Source organism: Coenobita brevimanus, chromosome 8 (assembly GCF_032717465.1).
Source record: "Coenobita brevimanus isolate Jiangsu-jjx chromosome 8, ASM3271746v2, whole genome shotgun sequence".
Lineage (NCBI taxonomy): Eukaryota > Metazoa > Arthropoda > Malacostraca > Decapoda > Coenobitidae > Coenobita > Coenobita brevimanus.
In genome coordinates, this window is record NC_136961.1 from 47132398 (window position 1) to 47157679 (window position 25282).

The following is a 25282-nucleotide window of genomic DNA, read 5'->3' on the forward strand; positions in this document are numbered from 1 at the left end:
TCTTCACCATACACCACTCTCATTCACAGACCACTCCACTGCGTCCTTCCACCTCTTCCTTAGTCTCATCCTTACTCCTTGTATTCCTACTTCTAAGCTTAACCATACAATTCTTCACTAAGCTGATCTATGCTCCCTTATATATCCCCTCCGATTTCCATATACGTTTGTGTGTGCACCATCCTTTGCTCTCTCATTCTAATTCATTCTGGCACACACGAGCAGTTCATGTTCCCATTCTCTCATCTACCTCTTTATCCGGTCTCAGTCAACCCTCAGACAAGTACCGTACATTCACTTCTGGATTTTTTGCCATTTACACGGTTTCCATCTCGGACATTTCATCATCGCTGTTACGTTTTTTCACCTTAAATTGGTCCACGTTTTCGTACTTTTGCAGCTTGAGAAAAAAAAAAAATCAATGGCTCTACACTATCCATGCCACTGCTTCGTGATCAGCACCATATTCTAGTGTTAATCTGTTATTACTTCTCAATATTCAAGATGGAAAGAGGGCAGTTTTAAGACAAGTTAAAGTGAAAAAGAATATTCACTAGTTCATACATGTCTACGTCATTCGTGTGTGTGTGTGTGTGTGTGTGTGTGTGTGTGTGTGTGTGTGTGTGTGTGTGTGTGTGTGTGTGTGTGTGTGTGTGTGTGTGTGTGCTTTACAGGGTCGGTCACCTGGCCACCACAAACCCTTTTTCTTACGACACGCAGGGAATACGGAGGTTATAGTATTCTACCTCCCCTGTCCCCAGCTGAGCTTCAGGGTTCCCAGGGGAGATTCCCCCTACCCCACAGGTACACGAGTGTGTTTATATATATATATATATATATATATATATATATATATATATATAATATATATATATATATATAATTATATATATATATAATATATTATATATTATATTATATATATATATAATATATAATATATATATAATATATAATTATATATATTATATATTATATATTATATATATATATATAAATATATAAATATATATATATATATATATATATATATATATATATATATATATATATATATATAAAGGCTAAAAGATTTTCATTAGTAGTCTCCGGTGCATGAGCCTGAGTGCAAATACGGTGAGGCTGAGAGAAGTGGTAAGAATTTGCGTAGCTAATAATCCAGGGCATCTTGTACGGTTACCGTTGGAAGAGGAGCCATTAACTAATTCATATAAATTATTGTGAAAAGAGGATACCTGCATTAAGCCGGTTCACTAACGCTGGACAGCTCCTGTAAGAGTAATAAGACTTTTAGAATAAGATAGGAATAGTACCAGTAAGGAATAAGTCCTTTAGCACAACGACATGCTTTACTTTCTTATTTCTATCGGAATATTTTGTTCAATTTGGGGCGACGTCCGACGGGATGGACACAATCCCCATTAACCCCTTCAGATCTCCACGTGACTGAATATAGCTTGACTGGCGGTAGAAAGAATTACTGTGAATGAAGAAGGCATCACTGTATTGAAAGGAGGCTGAAGATAATAACCTCTTGATTTCGATGACGTATTTTTCTCATTTTCTGCTATTTCCAGACGGTGTTATTCAGCCTAGGAGACACCCACAGTACTGGAGGGTTTAATGAAGGCTGTATCGAATCCCTAATGTTCGAACACTCTCCTAAGGTACATAAAATCGTCTGGAAGTGTATCAAGAATACTACAAAAAAGACCCTCCAGCTGAAGGGGTGACTGGTTTCCTCCTCTGGGGATTGCCGTAATGTATCAACTCAGCTGCAGTGTCTTATTATCTGCAGTACTCACAGACTCATTCCTTACTCAAAGAAATGTCCATCCATCCATCAACTAAAATGTTCATCCATCCATCAACTAAAACAAATATCCATCCATCCACCAACTAATCCATTCATCATCCATCAGCTTAGGGAGCCGGGACTACAACTCACTCCAGTCAATTAGGGCGAGAGTGACCAATGGCTCTCCCCTTGGCAGCATTACGTGAACACCATGAAGTTAAATTCCGACAGATCACATCTAGTTGAAGCGCCCCAACTCACAAGACCATCGTGTCATAAAAAAAATAAATATATAATAAATAAATAAATAAAAAGTAGGGGGACAAATGGTCAAACGTGCTGCATCAGCCCACACCTGATCTCCCTGCGTGCACTAGAATAAGAACCAGGGAAGTGCTCAAGTAATGAAGTGCGATAGGGAATGATATTTTTTTTTCTTTAACTTTGTCTAAAATTAAAATTTCTCCATGCAGAGTTATATCAACAGATTCACACTAGAATGACGCTAACCATGAAGAAGTGCTACAGAAAGGATGTAGAGGCGCAATGTTACCTTATAAGCTGTTGCTACAGAACTACGTGTTATGAACCGCAAGAGGATGAAAAGCTGGGCAACATTAAGATGAAACTTTAGTTACAAATCACATACAGTAAATAAATCTAAGAATAAATTAATGCTTATTAATGTACCAGATGATTCTGCACACTTAGCTATTGAAAACTCAACAGTCCAAGTCTTTCATCCATGTACCGTAGGCTACTCAGTCCCCCCCCCCCCAAAAAAAAAGCAGTATTTACTTCATTCTCCACTCTAGCCACACTTCCAAACAGAAACCCTGTAAAAATACTCTGAAGCAGCACTTCGGTATTTCCTTGATATAATCGCTAAACTTTAGTCTTACCTACTACCCACAGACCCATTCCTTATTCTGTCTATAGCCATATGCCTTTATCTTGGTAGGAGTGACCCTCTACAAACTGTCCCCGAGTCACCTGACCCTCCCTTCACCTCACACCATCCTCATGCATATACCTCTCCACCACCTCATCCTCTGTCTCAGTATCCCTCACTCCCCCTCCGCCTCACTCACATACGCTCTTCTAGTTAATCTCTCATTCTCCATTCCCTTCACATGGACAACCTTAAAATAATTCTCTTAGCCTAAATGCTTTCCAGCGTATCCCCATCAACACCACTTTTTTAGCTTACTCATTAACATGAATGTACATGAATGTACAATTATCTACTTCCACCAGCACATTTCATGATACTACCGATAGCTTTCCCTGTACTGCTTATACTTCTAGATGTTTGCCAGCCCAATGTGCTACTGGGAAACAGAATGATGATTTATACTACCATACACTCACTCCATATATGATTGCATTTACGCATTTAAATGATAAATTTCAGGTTATTATAATCACCCACAATCCAATAATTTATTACCTTGTTTTGGAGTATAAGGGCCCAGGGTTAGGCCATTCAGTCCACACATTTAAGTTGTCAGTTGCTGATCCTTGGGTGGAATATGAGCAAAAATCCCAACCCTTAGGTTCCTCTGACGAGAGTATGTTTTCACCTCTGTTCGTTTGCCTGTTCGCAGGATTACTCAAAAACTATGAGATATGGACCAAATTTGGTGGGTACATTGCCCATGTCCCAGGGAACAATCGATTAACTTTTGGGACCGATGTGTGTAGTCTGTCTGCAGGATTGCTCAAAAACTAAGAGAGATTCTGACCAAACATGGCGGATAGATAGTAGGGATTGGTGAAACCAGTATTTTTAAATCGATTATATATATATATATATATATATATATATATATATATATATATATATGTGTGTGTGTGTGTGTGTGTGTGTGTGTGTGTGTGTTTCTGATCCCAGTATCGGCAGTATCGAATAACGACACCACGTACTAAGATGCTGGTATCGGTTTGAATGAGCCTACTTTGTGAAAATGTGTATATTATTTTCAATATTTTACCATCCATCCATCCATCATCACAGAAACATAAAGGATATCGCATAATATGGTGAATAAAGACTAAAAACTACCACTTATATCGAGGGTGGGTAGTTCATGTAAATCCCATGCCGCTATAAACAAAAATACTAAACAGGAAATATAAATACTGTTGTTCCACTTACGTATTTCTGTATTTCATTATGCATCTTCATCATTAGTAAAGGAGAATAAATTGAACCCTATATGCTACTTGGGGTTAACATAATGGAACATCATATCGGAACACTAATGACGGAGAAACTTGAGTGAAAGTTTGGTAAAACTCTCAAACTATTTCCCAGAGCCTCACTTCTAACTTGCTGCCTAATTATAATTTTCAACGAGTCATGCTTTATTATATATTTACAGATAAAAATATAGTTACTACTTACATTTACTGCAGAAAGGAGGGGAAAATTACAAACTTCCTTCCAGAACACACTGAAATCTGAAGCACAATCGAACTACCGTACCCCTTCGACGACGAACTGGGGGGGACTGCACGTGGCGTCATCTCGTACTTCGAACATTACGTTGGATGTCGAATACAGTACGCTGTTACAATATTTAAAACCTTTTGCTTATACCCGTTATATATATATATATATATATATATATATATATATATATATATATATATATATATATATATATATATATATATTAGGGATTATTTCAGGGCACAGAAGTTCGCGTTTTACCAATTTCACGTTCTCTCTCTCTCTCTCTGTGACAAGTTCCAAATTTCCTCAATAACTTAATATGAACTGGTGTTCTGCTATTACTCGCATGCTACGTAAGAAGGTGCTCCTTCCTTTAATTCTGATTCAAATGGAGAAGCATACGGTTTGAACACACACACACACAACTGCATCTAGGTTAGAATGATGATACAGGTTCAAAATTCCCATAAAGAAACCAAAACTTCCATACTATCCCTTGAACTCATCCTGTGTGAATTTTTTTTTTTACTTTATCATTACTACTACTACTACTGTAGGCCTATCATTAGCTTAGCTGAAGTTGCGACTCACTAGGTGGGTAGGTGTGACGGAGGGGGGGGGGGTGTATCACGTTTCTCTCATGGGAGAAACATACGAATGCTTGCTTGAATTAAATGACATCCTCACTGTAACACAGGAAACCATTCCGTCTGTCACTCTGTTACCTAGACAGCACTACATCGTGTGAGTCGATGGTGCCCCTACATACCACTTCAGCTGCAACCCATTACAGTAATTGGTATTAGTACTGTACTGAACAGTATCCCACTGAAATATGCGTCAGGATGATGATGCCTATTAAAAAAAAATAATAATAATAATCCCGCTCATAGTGTAGTATGGATTCCAAGTGTTTGGATGAGGTGTGGATTGATTGCTCTTTCGTTTTCTTCTTCCTTGCTTACCAAACCTGTGTCCTCACCCTATGGTGGGGAAAGAGGTCCTACGATGACAATGACGACTAAGACGATGATGATGACCATACTAATTACGATATAAGACTAATCGTGATGATGATGATTAATATTATTCTGGGTAGGAAAAAACTCAATAAAATTTTGCACCACTTTACTTTTAATCATCCTAGGTATGATACAAGATATAATACAGCACAATAATGAGTGGACTTCCATGGAATCTTGTTCAATTGGTAGAGGACTGCAATGGCAGGCTGGAGGATGGACCAAGTACCAAGGCAGGAAAGTGCTGAGTTCCTGCATCCACAGTGGAGAAACTGGGGGTTGTAATCTTGTCAGTTTGTGAGGTTTCATAGCACCTCTTCCTTGACTCTTTATTTTAACCATTGTGCCTTTCAGTTCTCTTGTATGTTACTTATGCTTTTCTTATATCAACACTGACATATAAATAATATACAAGAAAATACTAAATAAACCCAACTTTAACCATTTACTTTCTTTTGTCGTACAATCCCTCTACGTTATGAATTTCTTTGTAAAATCAACACTAACTGCATGAATAATACTCAGGAAAATATTAACATTCCAGATATAGGATATGAAGAGGTGCTAGGAAGCCTCCTTAGTTGACAAGAATACAAACCTTGGTGCAAAAACACAATGGCAATAACCAATACAAACTAAATAATAGTAATGGAAAGAATCTTTTTAGTAACTTACATTTCAAGCATTATAAAACTGAATATAAAATATATTACAATATTATTCTAGATAACATAAATAGAAACAAAAGTATAGAGGCAATGTAGAAAAGCACGATTTTTATTTGGTAAAAAAAAAAAAAAAAAAAAAAAAAAAAAAAAAATTCAGTTCCTGGACAAGCTCAGCACCACCTGGGCCCAACATGACGGCTGAAGAGCAAAGAGAGGAAACCTGCGATCTTGTATTCTTCTACTACTTGGAGGAAAGATACCAGAATGCAAATGTAGGACTCCTGTCTGTAGTCTAAAGGTCGAATTCTTGTTGGCTCAGGAGGCTTTCAAGCAACTCTTCCTTAATGATATACTTTGCATAGTACATCTTTCCATTCTCTTGTATATTATTAATGTCTTATCAATATCACTGTAGACTGCATTATATACCTACACAAGAACAAAAATGTACTAAATACAGAAATACATTGGTAAGCAACAGGTGCCAGAAATCCTCCCTCATCAACGAGAAGACGGGCCAAATCTCTAAAGCTTTGCAAGCATGGAAATATCTTGGTATGTTGGTCAACCATATATTAACCCCCTTCAGGTCAGTGACATATTCTTTAGTTTATTTTTCCTCTCTTCAGACAATTTTATACAGCTTTGGGAAAGGAACCAGCCAATGAAGAAATTAATGGAGACTGTTTTTAGAGCTATCACTACACACAGTCCCTCCCAAGTTATATATATATATATATATATATATATAAAAATCTCTGGAGCTAGCAAAAATATAACAAAAAATACATCATCAGACTGAAGTGATTAACAAGAAGTGCCAATGGTATGGTAAACAGCGGCTCTTCTCTGAACTATCTGAAATTAGCATAAAGCATTTATGTGCTCAGAATATTTAAGGGACTGATACATGGATGGTAAAAGGAGGCTCTAACATCAAACTGCAGTATCACTCCTATCAGTTAGATGACACAGCTGATGACAAGTTATTATGTGATACAAGTTGATCACTAGTCGAAAGGCTTCTGCTACACAAGTTACAACTCTAGTTATTGTTGTCTTAGTACAGCTCTTCATTACATTTGCATTATTAATACATTTACTGTAAGGTGACAGTTACAGAACAACATATTTTCAAGACCAACTGGAAAGCAACTTGACAGATTGCAAAGTTGGCATCTGGCCTTTTCCCAGTTCTAACAGCCATTCCCCTTACATACATTTACATTATTTTCCTTTTGACCCCAAACCCTGCTAAATCTAATACTAGGCTGAAAAATTTGTAAAGCATTAAGATCCTCAAGTTACAGTGCTCCGACTGTGAAAGGTTAAAGGTATTCAACTTGACTGTTGAAGCATGAAACTGGCTATTCTATCCCTTGGCAGGTTAAGCAATATTCTTGATGCCTTGCAATCCACCACTCTCAGGCTAAACTACCTTAGTATCCAGGCTCTTCCAACATACTGGATTCACTAGTAGAGACTCCTACATAAACTTAGAAGCATGGCAGTAGCACCACTTTTATAATCACAAAGGTAATGTTAACAGGTGTCCATATCCCTTACTATTGCAATGCTATGTGCAAAACTATTTAAGAGGAAGCCATGTTTTACTGACAGTGACACTCACTCAACACTGTGAAGTCTGATTCAAAACGGGTCAGATTCACCAACAAACTTACGATCAACTTCTGTCGAAACTAGGATTTGTTTTTGCATGAAAAGCAAGGAGATGTGAATGAAGGGTCTTCCCACATCTCCTGTTCCTCCTACAAAAAACAAATCTTAGCTGAGAAGAAAATTATCATACATTCTATCTGTTTCTGACGGAAGCACAAGGAAAGGATATTGCAGAATCTTCCCATGTGTCTAGTTTTTCCTGAAAAACAAATCTATGTTAGGATACAGAATAGGGTACATGCAGGTTTTGACACCCCTGATATGATGTGCAACCAAAAGCCTATTTTCTTCTGAGCTCTGCCGACTACAGAAAATAATACTGTATAAATATCTGATTACAGGTAATGAAAAAAATAAAGGCTACAAAGCTGACATCACTTCTTGGTGGCCAAGCAAGTACAGTACACAGAAAAGGTAGCAAAGCCCTGGCTAGCTAAGAGGTGACATCACAGCTCAGCATAGCCAGTGAGACATAATGAAACATGGCATGATAGGGAAAGTGGCTACTTCTGGCCACTTTCAAGTATAGACTCTTCAAATTTATTTCCAATACTTTATCTCAAATCACGTCCAGGGTTTTCTCAAAGTGTCTATAGTTCCTGACGAAGCCCACACTGGATAGAATGTTATAGAAAAATAAATAATGTCCTCTTCTCAAACTGGTGCTTTAATTTCATCCATCCATCCATCCATCATCTAATCCAGTGTTGCCTCATAAGGAGCAAAGAAGACCACCATATCTAAAAGAATTGCAAGTACCCTGTTGATCGTAAATATGCTTGAGAACCCCACTCCTGATGGTTCAATGGCTTCCTACCAACACTCCCAAGTGGGCCTGAACAACCTGGCCCACTTGCACACTGCGTACGCCTCGCCCTCAGTGTGGATGCTGGAAGACCGACCAGTGTTGGCTTGCCCTAATAAAGAGGAAGTCTAATGGGATGATTATTGCTTACCCTTTCAACCCGATGAAGTACTTTGAATGTTATTCTGGCTACCTCCAGATGATTTATTCACCTTAGGAGAGACTACTCCTGCTGATGGAAAACATGAAGGCTATCTCTAACCTCTACAGTGGAGGAAAAAAAAAAAAAATCCTAAGCTATCAGACTCAAGGGGTTAACTCCTCAATCTGGGTGGCAGCCCCTTTAGTTTATTTTTGTTACTATCAGGCAACTTTTTTTCAACTTAAAGGTCTCTCTAATACTGAAGGGGTTTATTAAGGCTGTATCTAAACTCCTTTAGTTCAAAGTCTGTCCTGAGCTGAATAAAGTCTTCGGGATAAGGCAAGAATAAACTGAAAACAACATCCCTGGGTTCAATGGGCTGACCCCTTTAATCTGGTGATGTATTTTTCAGCTTATTATTGCACAACCAGTTTATTTAATTCAACCTGGGAGAGTCCCTGGGTAGAGAAGTTGATGAGGACTATATCATGCCCCTCCAGTTCCAAAAATGTATCCTATGCAATATTGTCTGGAGACAGCTAAAAAAAAAAAAAAAAAAAAAAAAAAAAAAAAAAAGTCATCAGATTGAAGGGGTTAATTCTAAATTCAATGCTCATCACAGGCCCCAAATCTCAATCCCTCACTGTACAAATCTTTCTGTACATAATATATTACAACATTTACATTGTTTTGACCCTTATTCATTTTTAAAAGTAATGAAGAAAGGGAAGTGTTTCATTTCGGATTAATCAACTTTTATCCAAAAGATATATTTGTTCTAATACAGCCATTGAACAATAACATTATAATAATAAGAATTAAAAAAAAAAAATCACTATACTGAAAAATCTAGTCACATACAAAAAAGAACAGAATGGATGATTGAGGCATCTAATCAAATCTTTTGCATGGATATGAATGGTGATCAGACACCAAGGTTAATTTGAAAATCTCATCCCTTCTATTACATGACTAGTTGGTTACTCCACAACTAGCACTGGAAACACTGCTATCCCACTGACACTCACTTTGCTCTATCCAGGTCTCCTTAAAATACTGCAAGTCTGAAACTGATTTTAAGTGTGTAAATTTTTATCATACTGGTAAACTGCATTAACCAGCATGAGCTGCACTGCTTCCACTGCTGTTGATCTGAGTCCATCTCCATAGGGGAGAACGTACAAAATACAGGATCACAGATGAAGGTTCCCATTTTAACGTGAGAACATGGAATGTTGGCCAAACCTACGGCTGTTGCCACTGTACCCAGGAGGCACTTGCAGCAGTTGGCTGCTGCTGTTGTAAATTACTGCTACTGCTGCTGCTGCTGCTACTGCTTGGTGGAGCTACTGAACCATCATCATGAGAAACAGCTGCAGCTGGGCCATCTGACAGCTGCTGGTATGGTAGGGGGAATGTGTGAAATGCTGAGAAGTACTGGGTTTGGTATGGGGCCGTTGTCATACCCACAGTAGGGTAAACGGGTCTGAGTCCCGGAACTGGCACTGTGGCTGATGCCTTCTGTGCCATCATCTGGTTGAGAGTCATCTTGCCTGTGGGTGGCCGAGCAATGGGTTTTGGTGCCCCAAGATTCTGCACCAGTTCCAGCATGTCCTCTGAGATGGTACGGCCTTTCTTCCCACTGGAGGATGAGGCAGTCGTGGACACCTCTGAGGAATGATCTGAAACCCCGCCGGTGTCTCCTGTACCAGATGCCTTGCATGTCTCAGTCTGTGTGCTGTCTGTTAAGCTTTGGGGGGAAGTTGGGGTGGTCACTGAGGTTGATGCAGGTCCAGGAGAAGATGTTAGCTGAAGAGATCTTGGCCGTCTCTTCTGTTGTCGGTGTCGCATTCTGAGCAACTTAAAGGCCTCGCGCTCCTCCTGATGTTTGCGACGCAGCTCAGCCTCCTCATGTTCTTGTCTAGAGGATAACAAATATAAATTGTTACTGCAGAATTTAATGCAGGTATAAATGAACCATGTTCGCAATTATTAAACAGGGTTATGGACATTTCAAGTCAATTCTGAACACATTAAAAATATATAGGAAAGAAAAGAGATCTGTACTTTATTTTGTTGATTTGGAGAAGGCCTTTGACAGAATCCCTACGGAGGTGGTGAGGTGGGCAATGAGAAAGCTTGGGATCGAGGAGTAACTGGTCAGGGTAGTTATGGCAATGAATGTGGGTGCTCGCACCCACAAATGGGTGAATGGATATTTAAGTAATGAGTTTTCTCTGAATGCTGATGTGCACCAGAGGTCAGTTTTGAGGCCCTTGTTTATCATGGTGCTTTAAGCCCTCGCACGTGGCTTCAGAAATGGACTCCCATGGGAGATGTTGTATGCTGATGGTTTGGTGCTGACTGCAGAGAATGAAAGGGAGGCAGAGGAAAGATTCAGGATGTGGAGAGATGGTATCGGGCACAAGGGCTTAAGAGCAAATGCAGATGAAACAAAAGTGATAGTATCTAGAGCTGGTGGTGGTACTGTCAAGGAAGAGGGAGAGTGGTCATGTGTGATTTGCCAAAAGGGTGTGGGAAGTGATTCCACCTTATGCAGTGTTTGTGATAAGTGGATGCATAAGAGATGTTGTGGTATTAGAGGTAGGCAGCGTGATAATGCTGATTTTATGTGTGCGGTGTATCAGGGATAGCATGTGGAGATTGTCAGGCATGAAAGGATTGATCTTGCTAGTCAATCTCCTGAGTGTGTGGAAGAATTTTGTTATTTGGGAGACATGATATGTGGTGGAGGTGGGGCTGGAGTTAGTTCTGCGGCTAGGCTGAGGGGTGGCTGGAAGAAGTTCAGGGAGATGTTGCCTCTCCTGACCCGAGAATGCTCTCCCTTCATATATGGGATCCTTGTAAGCGGCATGTGTTAGGAGTGTAATGCTGCATGGTAGTGAGACCTGAGCAGTACAGGAAGAGGATATTCGCAGGCTCAAACGTACAGAAATGACAATGATTAGGCAGATGTGCAGTGCATCCTTCAGTGTGTCGCCTTGAGGGGCTAGGTTTATAATGGGAGAGTTGTGAGGTAGGATGGGATTGGAGTGTATTGGTGTTGTAATGAGGAGTGTAGAATGAGATAGTTTGGTCACATGGAGAGGATGGGGGATGATAACTGGGTGCAGAAAGTGAGAAGTATTACGGTAATGTTAGAGGTTGAGCTGCAGGAGGCAGATCGAAAAAGACCTGGGACGAGGTCACTGAGCGTGACCTCAGGGATAAGGGACTGAATAGGGAAGCTGCCAGAGATCGAGTAGCATGGACAGCTGTCATTAGGTGACCAAGGCCAATGCACGCAAGCATGTCTGAGCCTTTAAATACAAACTTAAATGATATACTGTATATATATCTATCTATTTATATATACAGTATATATATATACATATACAGTAGGTACTCACAGCACGCGAGTTCAAAGTACGCGATCCTCATTGTACGCGAGGACCTATTTTTTCCCGAATTTCAGTGTATCTTTTAATAGTACACGAACTGAACTCGTTGTAGGCGAGACAGGATTCAAAAGTGGCCCAAATCCAGCGTTTACCCCAAACACGCGACATTGCCACCGCAAGAAGCACCAACCACCAGTGATGGAGAGTAGAGACTTGTCCATGATGGAGCTCAGTCGGGTACTGTGTGCCCTAGATAAATTCAAGGAAGACTTCAAGAACATCGAACACTGTCAGTTGCGAGTGGAGGAAATGATGATTTCACTTTGAAGGGTTTATGAACGAAATGAGTGCATTAGCCAGTGAAAGTGTTGAAAGTGCTGGTGACGAGTGGTGTGTCGGGTGGTGTGGCGGGTGGTGCAGGACGTGCACGCTAGGGTTCCAAGAAAATTCGCCATCAGACAATAATTAACTTGTTTCTTCCTTGCTGTAGTCGCTTTTGAATACATATTCTAGCATCATTCATAGCTGTCGTCATTAATGACGGTGAATTGTCTTGTTATTGCTGTGATGGCAAATTGATTTGATGGCGAATTTTCCCAAAACCCATGCTAGGTGCCTCACCCTGCCTCGGATCCCCTTCTTACCTCCATTAAACCTGTTGTCCTCTTGGGTTAAAGTGAGCAGCCATATTCTTGTTGGTTAAGCCATATCCTTGTTGATTTAGTAAAGCCATAATCTTGTTGGTTTACTTTACCTTTAGGTAATATGTCTTAGACAGTTTCCCTGTACAGTACAATACTTAGGTCTGAAAGGAGTCTCAAGGGCTGCTCTTGAAGGGGGGTGCCACCCATATGCAATTTATTCAGAGTATGCAAATTCCTAGAATGCGGTCCTCTGCCGTCCATATACTCGCGTACTGTGAGTACCTACTGTATACTGTACATATATACCGGTATATACATATATTTTATATATATATATATATATATATATATATATACTGTATATATGTATATACACATACATACATACAGTATATCTATATATATATAGACAGATAGATAGATAGATAGATATACATACTGTATACATAAAAGCTTACAATATTTATATTTAATTAGCATCATATATACCATACTGTACTACAGATGATAATGGTAAAAAGAAAGCAACAAAACAGTTGCAAAACTTATACAGTACTTACTTAGATAACAGCTGTTGGAAGCTGTCATCATCCTCCGAGAATTCGTCTAAGTCTTGTCTCACCGTTTCTAACTCATCCTCCTACAGATGAAAGAAAATATTAAGAGTCACACTCAGAGTAACAGCCCACACATCTATACACATGCAAATGACTACACAATATTAAGTACCAGTAGATGATTGAACTTAAGTTTATTATTCTTAATGGCTTTGGAGATGTTGTAACACCTCCTGAATAATTTACTCTGTCTCATCCACTGTGATAACATCTTTCGTGCTACATCATTTCGATATTGGCACAGTTTGCATCAATACCACACAGAGGGATACTGAGGTGTAATGTGTTGAATAACTCGTCAGGAAGAGCTACGAAATCTCCAAAGCCACTTACAACTGGACCCCGACACTTCTTTTTACTGTAATTCAATTCATATACAAACTTATTAAACCCTTCAGTATGAGACACCTCTCCTAAGCTCATTAAATTAGCGGCAACATGGATTAAAAAAAAAGATCATACTGAAAGGATTAATGAAGACTGGTTACAAATCCATTAGTATGAATAAAACTTCCTGCCAGCATCAAAAATTAAAAAACACATTGCACCACAGACATAAGTGGAAATTATTTCTAAAACTTTCAGTGCATTAGTTTCTGTCTGTCCGTCTGTCTATCCATGTGTCTCTGTCTGTATCTGTCTGTCCGTCTGTCTGTGTCTGTCTCTCTCTCTCGCTCTCTCTCTCTCTCACTCACTCTCTCTCTCTCTCCTACACTAAATAATCTGCCTGCTACACTAAATTGCCTGGCAGCTAAAAAAAAAAAAACTGGCAGCTTTTATTTATCTATCTATATACTGGCAGCTTTAAAAATATCCTCATACTGAAGGGGTGAACAGGAATATGAAATGAACACTACAAATAAGAACATCCCAAACAGGAGTACAATTATTTTACCCATACATAAAAAAAATCCAAGCAATGTTCATTTTAATTTACTCATGCTGGTACCAGACAATATTACTCAACTTAGGAATGGCCTTTTGTATGGAAGGGATTTATTAAGGCAATATCTAACCCCTTCGGTCCAAAGAGTCTATCCTAAACTGAATAAAATCATCATGAGGAGGCAAGAATAAAACTTAAAAATGCATCACTGGATAGCAGGGTTATAATAATACTGATTCTACCTACCAACTGAGCCTGAGCAACCAATGCAACACTCTCCTCAACACTGAAACTAATTTAATAAATCATGTTGTCAGGTTTGCTGGAATATTAAGACTTAGCATTTGTAAGTTGAGGTGGATGGGGAAAGGGGGAGAGGGAGACTGAGGATAAGGTGGATAGGTATATAACTGAGGGTGGTGTGAGCTGAAGGGAGGGCAGCGTTAATGGCACAGGATAGGGTGACAGAGAAGCAATTTGTTTGCGGTCACCCTCACCGGAACTATGGCGTCTGGCTACAGATTGCTAGATAGCTAAACAGATATGGAGACAGAAAGACAGATAGAAAGACAGACATAGATAAAATTGCATATGCTGAATCTGTACGTCATAAACGGCTTGGTACCAAGAGAAAAACAACAATTTATGAGGGCCTGGTGTATAGCTGGGATGGTTTTGTACATTTTATCTCTTCAAGATAATGATGAACTTTTGATTTCATTCTTTCTACTTTGACAATTTTATTCAGCTTTGGCAAGACTTCCAAACAGGAAAGGTTACATATAGCCTTCAATTGCCCTTTCACTGGAAAAAGTCTCCCTGAAACTGAATAAAATTATCCTGAAGTAGCAAGAATAAACCAATAAAATATGTCACTGATTCAAGGAGTTAAAACTGTCCCCTATCACAACTAACAGTTCCTGCTGATGAGCATATTAGATTCACCTTATGAAGACATTCATGTTGTTACTGCTAATCAACAGAAAACTCTTATCTTTATGTAGTTGTTGTTACCCCAGGTTCATCTGAAATGTGAACCCGGTGGAACACAGGCTGATGTTGTCATCCTCCTCCTTTTGTGTGACGGGGAGGGAGTTGAGGACAATTATATAACCAAGATGTGAAGCCATCCAGTTATACTGATGTCACTATGTGATGGGATCCCTCACCAGACCCTTCTATAGTAACTTTACAAAAGTAAATGGGTCGTTTAAATCTTCAAATGTACTTCCTCGTACTCAAATATTTATATCTGATACCACAAGAGTTCTGTTGCTATGGTTGCTCACACTCAATTCAAACATCACGACTTTAACAATTCTTACTTACAAGCTGCATATGCAATATTTACATTAATATAATCACCTACTTCTATACATACATGTTAGTGGGTTAAGTTCACCTTGACCTGTAAAGAGAGAATTCCCTGTCATCTATGTTAGTACAGTTAGTAATGCTCCTAAAACTAATCCTAACAGCAGCAAACTAAACAAGCACTACAAAGCAGGGGATTAGGGAGAACTTATGTAGAATTCTGTTATGCTCCGAGCTGAACTTTTGCCCTCTCCCAAACTGAAAGACTTGAGCTTGAGCACAGACCAACATGCACTTAGAACACGTTGCACTGTGCACAGTCAGCATGGGAATCTAGACATCTCTACGTGGAATCTGATGCTTAGCGAACTATGTTGGTGTGTATAGCGACAGGACAGGGTGTGGGTGTTTGCAAGGTAAGCCCACACAGATAGCGGCAGGAACCCATAGCGTCCCAAAAAATCTTCCTTGAGAGTTTTGCTAATTTTACCCAGTGCAGGAACTTACTGTCCAAGAGCACGAGCGACCCATTTCTAGCTGGGGTGTGGGCGAGGGCCACGGTCGGCTACTGAGAGCGTATGGGTGGTACTGGTGCATGCGGGCTCGAGGATAATGAGAGGACTGGTAGTGTGTGGACTGGGGGGAACGCTGGGGGCTTGAACAAAGCTGATGGGAATAGCAGGCCTGAGAGTGGAAGGTGTGTGGGAGCTGCAGAGAGCACTGGGAGCTTTGGCAAAGCTGATGTGGAGATTGGCTGAAACAATGTGACTTAGAGAAGTGATGGTGTCTGGGACTCTTTGGGGATAGGGGTGGGTATTGGGGTACATTCTGGGGTGCTGAAGATTGATGATGAAAGCGCTTTGAGGATCTTGGGGAATAGTACTGCATGTCCTGTGAGTAGTGTGACAAGTAAGATTCACTGGGCGATAAATTCCCAGGAGACTCATCATGAAGAGGTTCATAAATTAGCTCTTCTCTCTCCTCACCATCTTCACTGCTATTGCTGGATGAATTGTAGTAATTCTTATGACAGGCTAACTCAGGTTCCATCATGTGCCATGGCCAAACTTCCTCAGTTTGGTAGTGTGGTGTGACATCAGCACCACCCTGTATGGTATAATACACATCCTCCTGAAATGCTGGGGGCTGTGGGGCAGCGAGGCGATCAGGTGGTGCGGTCATGTTGGACCGGATGGGTAGGTGGCCTGACGGCATATGAACTGTGTGATACACAGAGTCTCCCATGGCCAACCTATTTTGTCCAGTCAGCCTTCGCAGTGCTGGACATTGTTTTCTCATGGGTGATGTAGAATGGAAGCTCTGAAGCTGATTCTCATCAAAACTGACACTGCTAGCCATACGCAGTGGGTGAAAGCCTGGTGGTGATGATGGAGATTCACGCAACTCCCAAGAAGATCTAGATAAGCCTGAATCTTTGACCCTTGCCAGTCCTGCATGCTGCAGGTTACTGATACTTTTAGCACGAGGTACTGTACTAGGCACATTTAGCATGGTTCTGCTGTTAGACTGATGCAAAGAGTCCCTTGATTTATGCAACGAATCTCGTGACTTATGCAAGGATTCTCGTGATTTGTGCAAAACTTCTCTAGATCTATTCACCTCCTCAAATAAGTCTCCTAAATCCACAATACTGCTGCTACGATCTAGCCAAGAAACACTTCCTGTCTTTTTGACTGGAGATTTTGTAAGGCTTGATCTTGGGGGTATGGGAGGTGGTGCTGAACCATGAATGTTGGATGTGGTCTTGAGTTTGCCTGGCTGTACAGAGTTTGCTGAAACTTTTGCACTGGCTTTCTGATCTTGATTATACTCAGTCTGAACTTCTACACTTCTGCTACTGTGTGTGTCTACACTTCCTCCAGAGTCACTACTTAACAGAGCATCAAAAGATTCTTCTGTATCAGCATCATATGATACACTTTTTGACCTACCAGTAAGCCTGCTAAGGGTTAGCTTACCAGCCTCTATTCTCACAAGCCCATCCTTGTCTTTCTTACGAGAGGGAATGTCTGAGGTGATCCTTAATGTGGGTGGAGGATGACCTGGAGGTAAGGAGCTAGGGCAAAGCACCTCAGGGGATCTCTCAAGTGAATGAGATCCTGGTGGATATTCAGTAGGTGGCAGGTCAACAGTAGCAATGAAATTAGCTGATTTACTGTTTTTAAAAGCAAGGATTCTGGCTTGTTGGTTAGTGGCCATGGGCTTGGCAGTGTGCCTAGCAAATGCAGTGGAGTGGTCCTTGGTGGGAACGTTAATGGAAACAGGATTATGGGAGTGTGAAGGGGGGATTTGGGGTCCCTCACACCTAGGAGGAGTCTGCTGAGGAGAGGCACAGGAAGAGGATGAAGGCTGGGGCTGCCACCTACTGCCAGGGGGTCTAGTTACAACCTAAAGGAAGCAAAATATTTCTTAGTTTTGCATCTTCACAATCACAGCAGCTTTTCTTAAGCTCATATTTTTGACAGCTTGGAGGGCTTGCTAGTATCTCTTCCTTAGCCATGTATTTTGCATATTACATATTAATATTTTCATGCATGTCGTCTATGTTTTTTTATTACTGCCACACTTTACATAAATAACATACCAAAATATATTAATATGACATATGCAGAAATAAGGAAGGGATGGTAAGATGCCTCCATAACCAACAAAAATACAATCTTTTTTTTAAACAACAAACTAAGTATACATTAACACTGCATTTAATCAATACTGACAAGATCAAAATACTGTACCATGCATTGTTATCCACTCAACAAATTCATGCAAGTAGAGAAAAAAAATTAATTTCAATCATGCATATGATTCAAACTATGCCAACTGCTTCTATATATAAAGATATATATGTAGAGGCCTTTTAGTTCCTGTGATAACCTCTAAAAGAGCAAAAGTATAATTCCTACAGCTGCAAAACAGGACGTAAAAACAAACCAAGCTGCACACTGAGGAAAAAATCAGGAGCTAAAGTAACTGAAAGAATGAATGAGTTCATTATTCAATTAGTCAATCAATCAAATACTCAGTCTATAAACCAGACTACCAACTTAGAATGTGATGGGAAGGTGACCAACATGAGGGCATAACTGCACCCCCATTTACCCCAACATTTTCCATGGTACAGAGGGCCATTTTTTAGGTAGCAAGCATATGAGATTGCATAGCACCTCTTCTTTGGCATTTATTTTGCATATTATACCTTCACATTCTCCTTATATTATTTAAATTCCATTATTACTGAGATACTTTGCATCAACAATATACAATAAAAAACTACAGTGTTATATGCAGAATATACCTCTCAGGAAAAGGTGCTACAAGGTATCCAAAACCACTAGGGACTGCACAGGAGGCATTCTAGTGCCTCTTCCTTAGTTATTTATTTTGCGTACTACACCTTACTGGACTCTTGTATAACTGTCCTTTTATCATTGACTCTGATTGCTTAAATATTCTCCATTATCATCATCCTGACCTCTTTTCCCAGCTAAGGATGGAGTGATGCAGGGTTTAGGTAGCAATAAAAAATCTGGCACATGAACTATTAAAAGTCTGCCCAGTTAACCCCTTCACTCCAGAGGTGTTTTGTTAAATAACTTTTGCTACTTCAGATAATTTTATTCAGTTTAAGAAGGGTCTTTGTCAATGAAGTCATTGATGAAAGTACATCTAACCCCTCCAGTTCAAAAAGTTTCCCTGAAGCTGAATAAAATCATCTGAAAGCAGGAAGAAAAAATACAGGAAACAGGTTACAGGAATGAAAGGGTTAAATGGCCCACACTCTCATTCACATGTCACAGGAAGAAATAAGTAGGTAAGGAAGAGGTGCCAAGGAACTTCCCCAGCCAACAAAAAATATGGCTGTTTGATTACATTCGAGAGTATACCAACCTGTGTGATACACATTATAACCTGTTCACTTTAACTAGGCGTAAAATTGCCAGCTCTCCACCTTAAATGCTGAGGTATAACAAGAGCTTAATACTAGAATATGGCACTGGTCACAAGGAAGTGCTATGTGCAAGCTCTACAGCCACAGTATGGTCTAATTCACCAAGTGAGCTATGTAAACTGGCTGCAAAATGACAAAAATCTCCGCCAAGTTAAAGTGAATGAACTATATGCTTCCCCAACCAGTGCTATACATACTATGCTTCCCCTGCTGCTGTCAGAGGCTGGTGGAGGGTGGTGAGGCTGGGAGTCAGGAGGTGGACCAGTGGAGGTGTCCCCAGAGGTGGTGGCATGATCAATGGCCACGGTGGAGGCAGGAGTCTCCTCGGAGATCATGGAGGATGTCATGGAGGGGGCACAGGAGGGACCCATGGAGGCAGCATCAGATGGGGTTTCTCCCTATAAAAACATCATCATCATTAATATCATCATCACCATCAATCATCATAATTACCATAATCATCAATATTATCATTATCATATCTTAGGTATTTTATTCCCTTCCAGGAACCCCTCACAGAACCATATACACTAAACAATAATAATAAATAATAACAATAATTACTGGTTGATGGGGGCGCTCACCATCCACTCACTCGATATAGTGCTGCTCTCGGTTGCCTTGCCCTTTCCTCTCTTCCTTCATTCCATCCTTCCTCTTCTGTCTTTCTTTCTCTCATTCTTTCCTCTTCCTTCTGTCTACGGGTGACTCTACGCTGAGTGACAAGCCAAATGGTTTCCTGTACACCAGGAAACCATTACTATGCTGGGTGGTAACCATATAACCAAATCATGACCCTTGGTGGTTTTGTGGGCAATTAAGGTGCTCCAACTGGATTGACCCGGTGCAGGTTTATATCCAAGGGATGGCTGAGGTTTATTGCTCATGTAATGCCACTCAGGGATGAGTGAGGCTGGTCACTTTCATTTTAAATGTCAGGACCAACTTGCCTAGCCCCAGGGTCCTATGCTCCTCATGGGGCAACTCTGGATTAGATGATGAATAAATTAATGAAATAACAATAATAATAATAAAGGATAATGTTAACTTGCCTGTGAGTCTCCAACAGGTGGTATACGAGTGTGGGGGTCAGGTGGGGCAGGTGTCTGTGTGGCACTTGCAGCTTCAGACTCAATGGACTCGGCTACCTTAGTGACAGCAAAGCGTCCACGTCGTACAGGGGAACTGACAGGGCTGCTGCATGTTGACGTATCTGAAGCTGGGTGCAGGGAAGACAAATTATTATGTTTACATCATGGACATGCTGAAAAACTTACACAGTAGTAATATAAGACATTATGATACATTATAATGTATACACTGACCACAACAGCACAAATGCTGGATATGCTGCTTACTCCTCCTAACAGCTTCCTCAACAACCTTTGTGACTTGGAAGCGAGAAATGCGAGTTTGCTTGCCCTCCCCCAACTCCTCTGCACTTTGAGATGAGGGTGTGGGCTGGGGCTGTGGGGTGAATGATGGGTCTGCCGGTGTCCATACGCAGGTTGGGTCCACAGTCCTGAGGGAAGTGGCTGCCGCTACTGCATCTTTGTCTATGTTAATGGGAACCATGGCAGGGTAGGCCATAGGCTGTGGGACGCCTGACTCCATTACAACAGGGGTGACTAAAGCAAGTGTCTCCCCACCTGGTAGCCTCACGGTCTGTGGCAGCACCATCCCTGGGTTGACAACACCCTCACCACTGGGGATCATACCTTCCTGCTGCGGCAATGGCCCTGGCCCCACCATGGTAAGAGGAATACCTCCCATGGTGGTCTGAGCACCACTCAGTGCTGGTTGTGGGTACACTGGTGGCAGGCCCTCAATGGATGGTGACCCAGAATTAATTGTCCCCTGTAACACAAAAATAATACTTAATACACCCTTGCAACACATCATCCATCATCATCCTGACACTCTATTCCCACTCAAGGATTGGGGGAGGTAGAGTCCAGCTAGTAAGAAAAAACTGACAGAGGGAATACCAGGAGTTATAAGTCCAATTGAATGGGCAACACTCCCATTTACTAACCAGTCATGCCCACAGAATTCTGACTGCACATTTTCGCACTTCACATTACTTATCAGCTACAGTCAATCAAATTAATAAATACCCTTTTCCAACACAAAAACTATCTCCTCTGACATGAAGGTATTTGGCTACAGAGAGACTATGTCAAATACTTTCTATAGGTGGTGTGTGAGATCAGATATATATATATATATATATATATATCTATCTATCTATCTATCTATATATATATATATATATCTATATCTATCTATCTATCTATATATATATAATTTGGTTTTACACCAGGTATCCCCGAAGGGCTAAGGCGTTGCCCCTGGGTAGAGGACTTTGGACTGAAGCATGTAGCATTTTATGACCGGATGCCCTTCCTGATGTCTACCAATGACCCTTGGGTGGATTCGATCCTCCGACCCTTTGATAAGAGTGAAGCACTCTAACCCACTGAGCCACGGCTGCTACTAACTAACTACAATTTATATATAATATATATATAGAAAGACATACAAATACATAAATATAAATATAAAGGATACATCAACAGTAAACACAAATAGACACACAGACAGACAGAGAGATACAAATGAGCACACCTCTCCATGATGGTGTGCAAGGACAGCACCAGGCACCAATTTCTGTAGTTGTTCTCGCAGTGCATTGAGGTCCATCCTGCTGCGTTGCTCATGGCCAGTGGGTACGAACATCACGCCCTGCGGAAGCCCTAACGCAGCTTCACTCATGCCCATATCACTAACTGTATAAGAAAAGGCACATTACTATCATTTATTGTCATCATCTTTATACTAATTATCTAGACCTCTTTTCCTACTTACTAATGCAGTGAGGTAGGGTTGACAGAGCAATAAAATACATGACAGAAAGAAAACTAGCAAATGCCTACCCACTTAAATGGACCACACCTTTTTTCACTCACTATTCAAGCCCCTGTGGAATCCTGGCTTACCCTCACATTACTACCATTAATTATCTGACAACTCTAAATCACACCTAGAAACTGAATTCTAGAAAACTGGAATAACAGTATCCTTATGAAGTTCAATTTTAATATGTCATATGCTGAATACTAGTACAGTACTTTAAAACATTAAAAACAAGTAAGACTTACAGTAAGCAACTAAGCATGAGAAAAATACACTGAAAATGAACACTGCACCATACTATACTTAAGGCAAGAGTCAATTAGTTTTATTATATGAATTATGATGCATATTAATAAGACTAATTTACAGGTTAGTGATGTGATCCAAAATACTTAAACTTTTTCCACACACATAGTGCTGTATATTTAGGAACCGGCAAATTGGGTTTACAGGGAGCAATGGACTTTTAACAGGCAATTACTGAGAATTATTTCTGCTTCAATAGCAAAAAAATAATATAATTGTGCCTGTGCTGGTTTATATTCAAGAGGTGCTTGGGGTTTATTGCTCACGTAATGCCACTCAGGGAAGTATGAGGCTGGTTACTCTCATCTTAAATGTCAGGTCCAACTTGCATTACCCAGGCTCCTATGCTCCTCACGGGGCAACACAGGATTGGATGATGATGAAAATGGCAACACATACTGAGGATTTTCTAAATATATTTCAAGGAACTGAGACGAGACAGCATATTACACTGACCTCAAGAATATATTTTTTAAAAATATAGTTTTTTACTTCCCAATTGTTATCTTCAGTTTAGGGTAGGCTTTTTGACCTGAAGGGGTTAGATATGGCATTAATAAACCCCTTCAATAAGACAACTTTTGAATAAGCTGAATAAAATTATCTGGTGACAGAATCAAATTACAAATGTTACCTGAATTCTGAGGGATATAGTACTGCTGGAGAGGGATGCCTTCATGTGGTGGCACTGATATAACCTGATGACCTAACCCTCAAGCTATACAACTGGCCCTTCCCTATCCTCCCAAAGTGGCTGCTGGACTGCAGGAGAAAGGCAACTTAAGCCTACAGTCCACCAGGTTCATTTTTCTGACAAGCCTGGAACCACAACAACGACAAGAGGTTACAGTGAATCCTTGTTACATTTTTTTCTTTCTTTCTATTTTTTTGCTTTAAAATCCACAAGAAATTCATCCATCCAACCACCATCCAATCCTATGTTGCCCCATGAGGAGCACAGGATCCTGGGGCTAGACAAGTTGGTTCTGACATTTAAGATGAGAGTGACCAGTCTCACTCATCCTCGAGTGGCATTATGTGAGAAATCCCAACCACCTCTTGGATATAAACCTACGAGGGTTCGATCCAATTGGAGCACCTTAATTACCCACTAAACTACCAGGTACCATAATTTGGTTATTATGGTTACCACCTACTTGGCTTGCCACTCAATGCAAAGTCACCCATAGGCAGAAGGAAGAGGACAGAATGAAGGAAAGAAAGAAAGAATAGGGAGTCTAAAGTCACCCTTAGGCAGAGGGAAGAGGAAAGAATGAAGACAGAAGCGGAAAGAATGAAGAGAGGAAAGGGCAGACACCCAATGCAGCACTACATCGAGTGAGTGGATGGTAAGCACCCCCACCTACCACCTCACAAGAAATTACAAAGGAATCATCTACGAAAGTTCTACTGCTACCTATAAGACTGATTTGCTGTTTTCCCTCAGCTTGTAATACCAGTTGCATGAAAAAAATAATAAAATACTTCCCTGACTTCTTTACAACAAAGACCGCCTATATATGTACCTGCAGTGATATCTGGAGGAATGGCTGTGGGAGCTCCAGGCACCATGGGAGGGACACACACAGATCCCTGGCCAGCCAAGGCCAAATGGCCACCTTCCACACGCACACAGCTGGGGTCTAGATTCTCCTCCCCGTCCACTTGTCTTAGCTCACCAGGAATGAGTGCAGGATCCATCTCAAGCTGACTGGGATCAACAGGAACATGCCCTGCTGGCAGTGCTGGCACTTCTGCCTGTGGAATGAGACTGACAGGGGCTGGTGCAGGCATATCTGATGGTAATGGTGCCAGTGGTGGAATAACTGCAGGGCTGAAGGACTGTATGGCTGCTGGATTGATGGGATGTATGGCTGCTTGAGGGATACCCTGGAGCATGTCTGCTGAGACTGGAACACCCATTGCATCAAGAGGTACTGCAGGCCTCAAAATGGGTGCTGTGGTGAGGATGCCTTGTGGAGGTGTGGGTATAAACACACTGGTGGGTGCATGAGACTGGGGCAGCACTGCAGGGGTTACCAATGGTACTCCTGTTGTTGGCGCTTCACAGAAAATTTCTCTCCTTTCATCCACACCTATACCTCCCACACCCTGAATAGACTGGAACAGAAAAAGAAAACAACTCCTGAGTTTTATGCCATACAATCTAAAGGCCATAGTCTTAAACTGTGGGCAGGCATTCACCCTGCCCTATCTGTTATCTATCAGTAAACTTAACGCACGAGAGGGGGAGTTTTCCCCGGTGAATGGGAAAGCATTACCCCAGCATGGAACTGGTATCTGCGGGGAGTCTCATAGCACCCCTTTACATGCCCCTTCTTTATATCATAGTAGCCTTGTACAAAGATAACTGTGTAGAATTTGAAGGACCCTATGGTGTGTGTAATATGAATTTTAATTTAATGATAAAACATCATGTAAAGAAAAAAATAAGCATTTAATATTTTTATCATTTTAAGACTTCACCACTTCTCCGGAGATGGTTAATTTACGATGAGATGGAAACAAATAAGAGATACTATATCAATCTATTTATCTATTGCCAGATGCCTTAATCCTTTATACAGGGTGACCACAAACAAATCGCCTCCATGTTACCCTGTCCCTCACCATTTTACTGCCCTGCTCCCAGTT

At 40.7% G+C, this 25282-nt stretch overlaps 1 protein-coding gene across 4 annotated transcripts in view; it reads right to left on the reverse strand.

Moving 5' to 3' along the window:
- Positions 1-5367: 5367 nt before the first annotated feature.
- Wnk (Wnk kinase) overlaps positions 5368-25282 on the reverse strand; it is a 110780-nt gene continuing 90865 nt past the window's right edge. For all 4 annotated transcript variants that reach the window (XM_080277144.1, XM_080277139.1, XM_080277135.1 and 1 more), the window contains 8 exons: positions 24154-24748; positions 22034-22194; positions 20764-21262; positions 20454-20624; positions 19603-19799; positions 15943-17844; positions 13179-13258; positions 5368-10494 (listed from right to left, as the gene is read on the reverse strand). In XM_080277144.1, coding sequence (XP_080133270.1) covers positions 9819-10494; positions 13179-13258; positions 15943-17844; positions 19603-19799; positions 20454-20624; positions 20764-21262; positions 22034-22194; positions 24154-24748 — 4281 coding nt within the window. In that variant the 3' untranslated portion in view covers positions 5368-9818. The remainder of the gene's footprint in view (positions 10495-13178; positions 13259-15942; positions 17845-19602; positions 19800-20453; positions 20625-20763; positions 21263-22033; positions 22195-24153; positions 24749-25282) is intronic.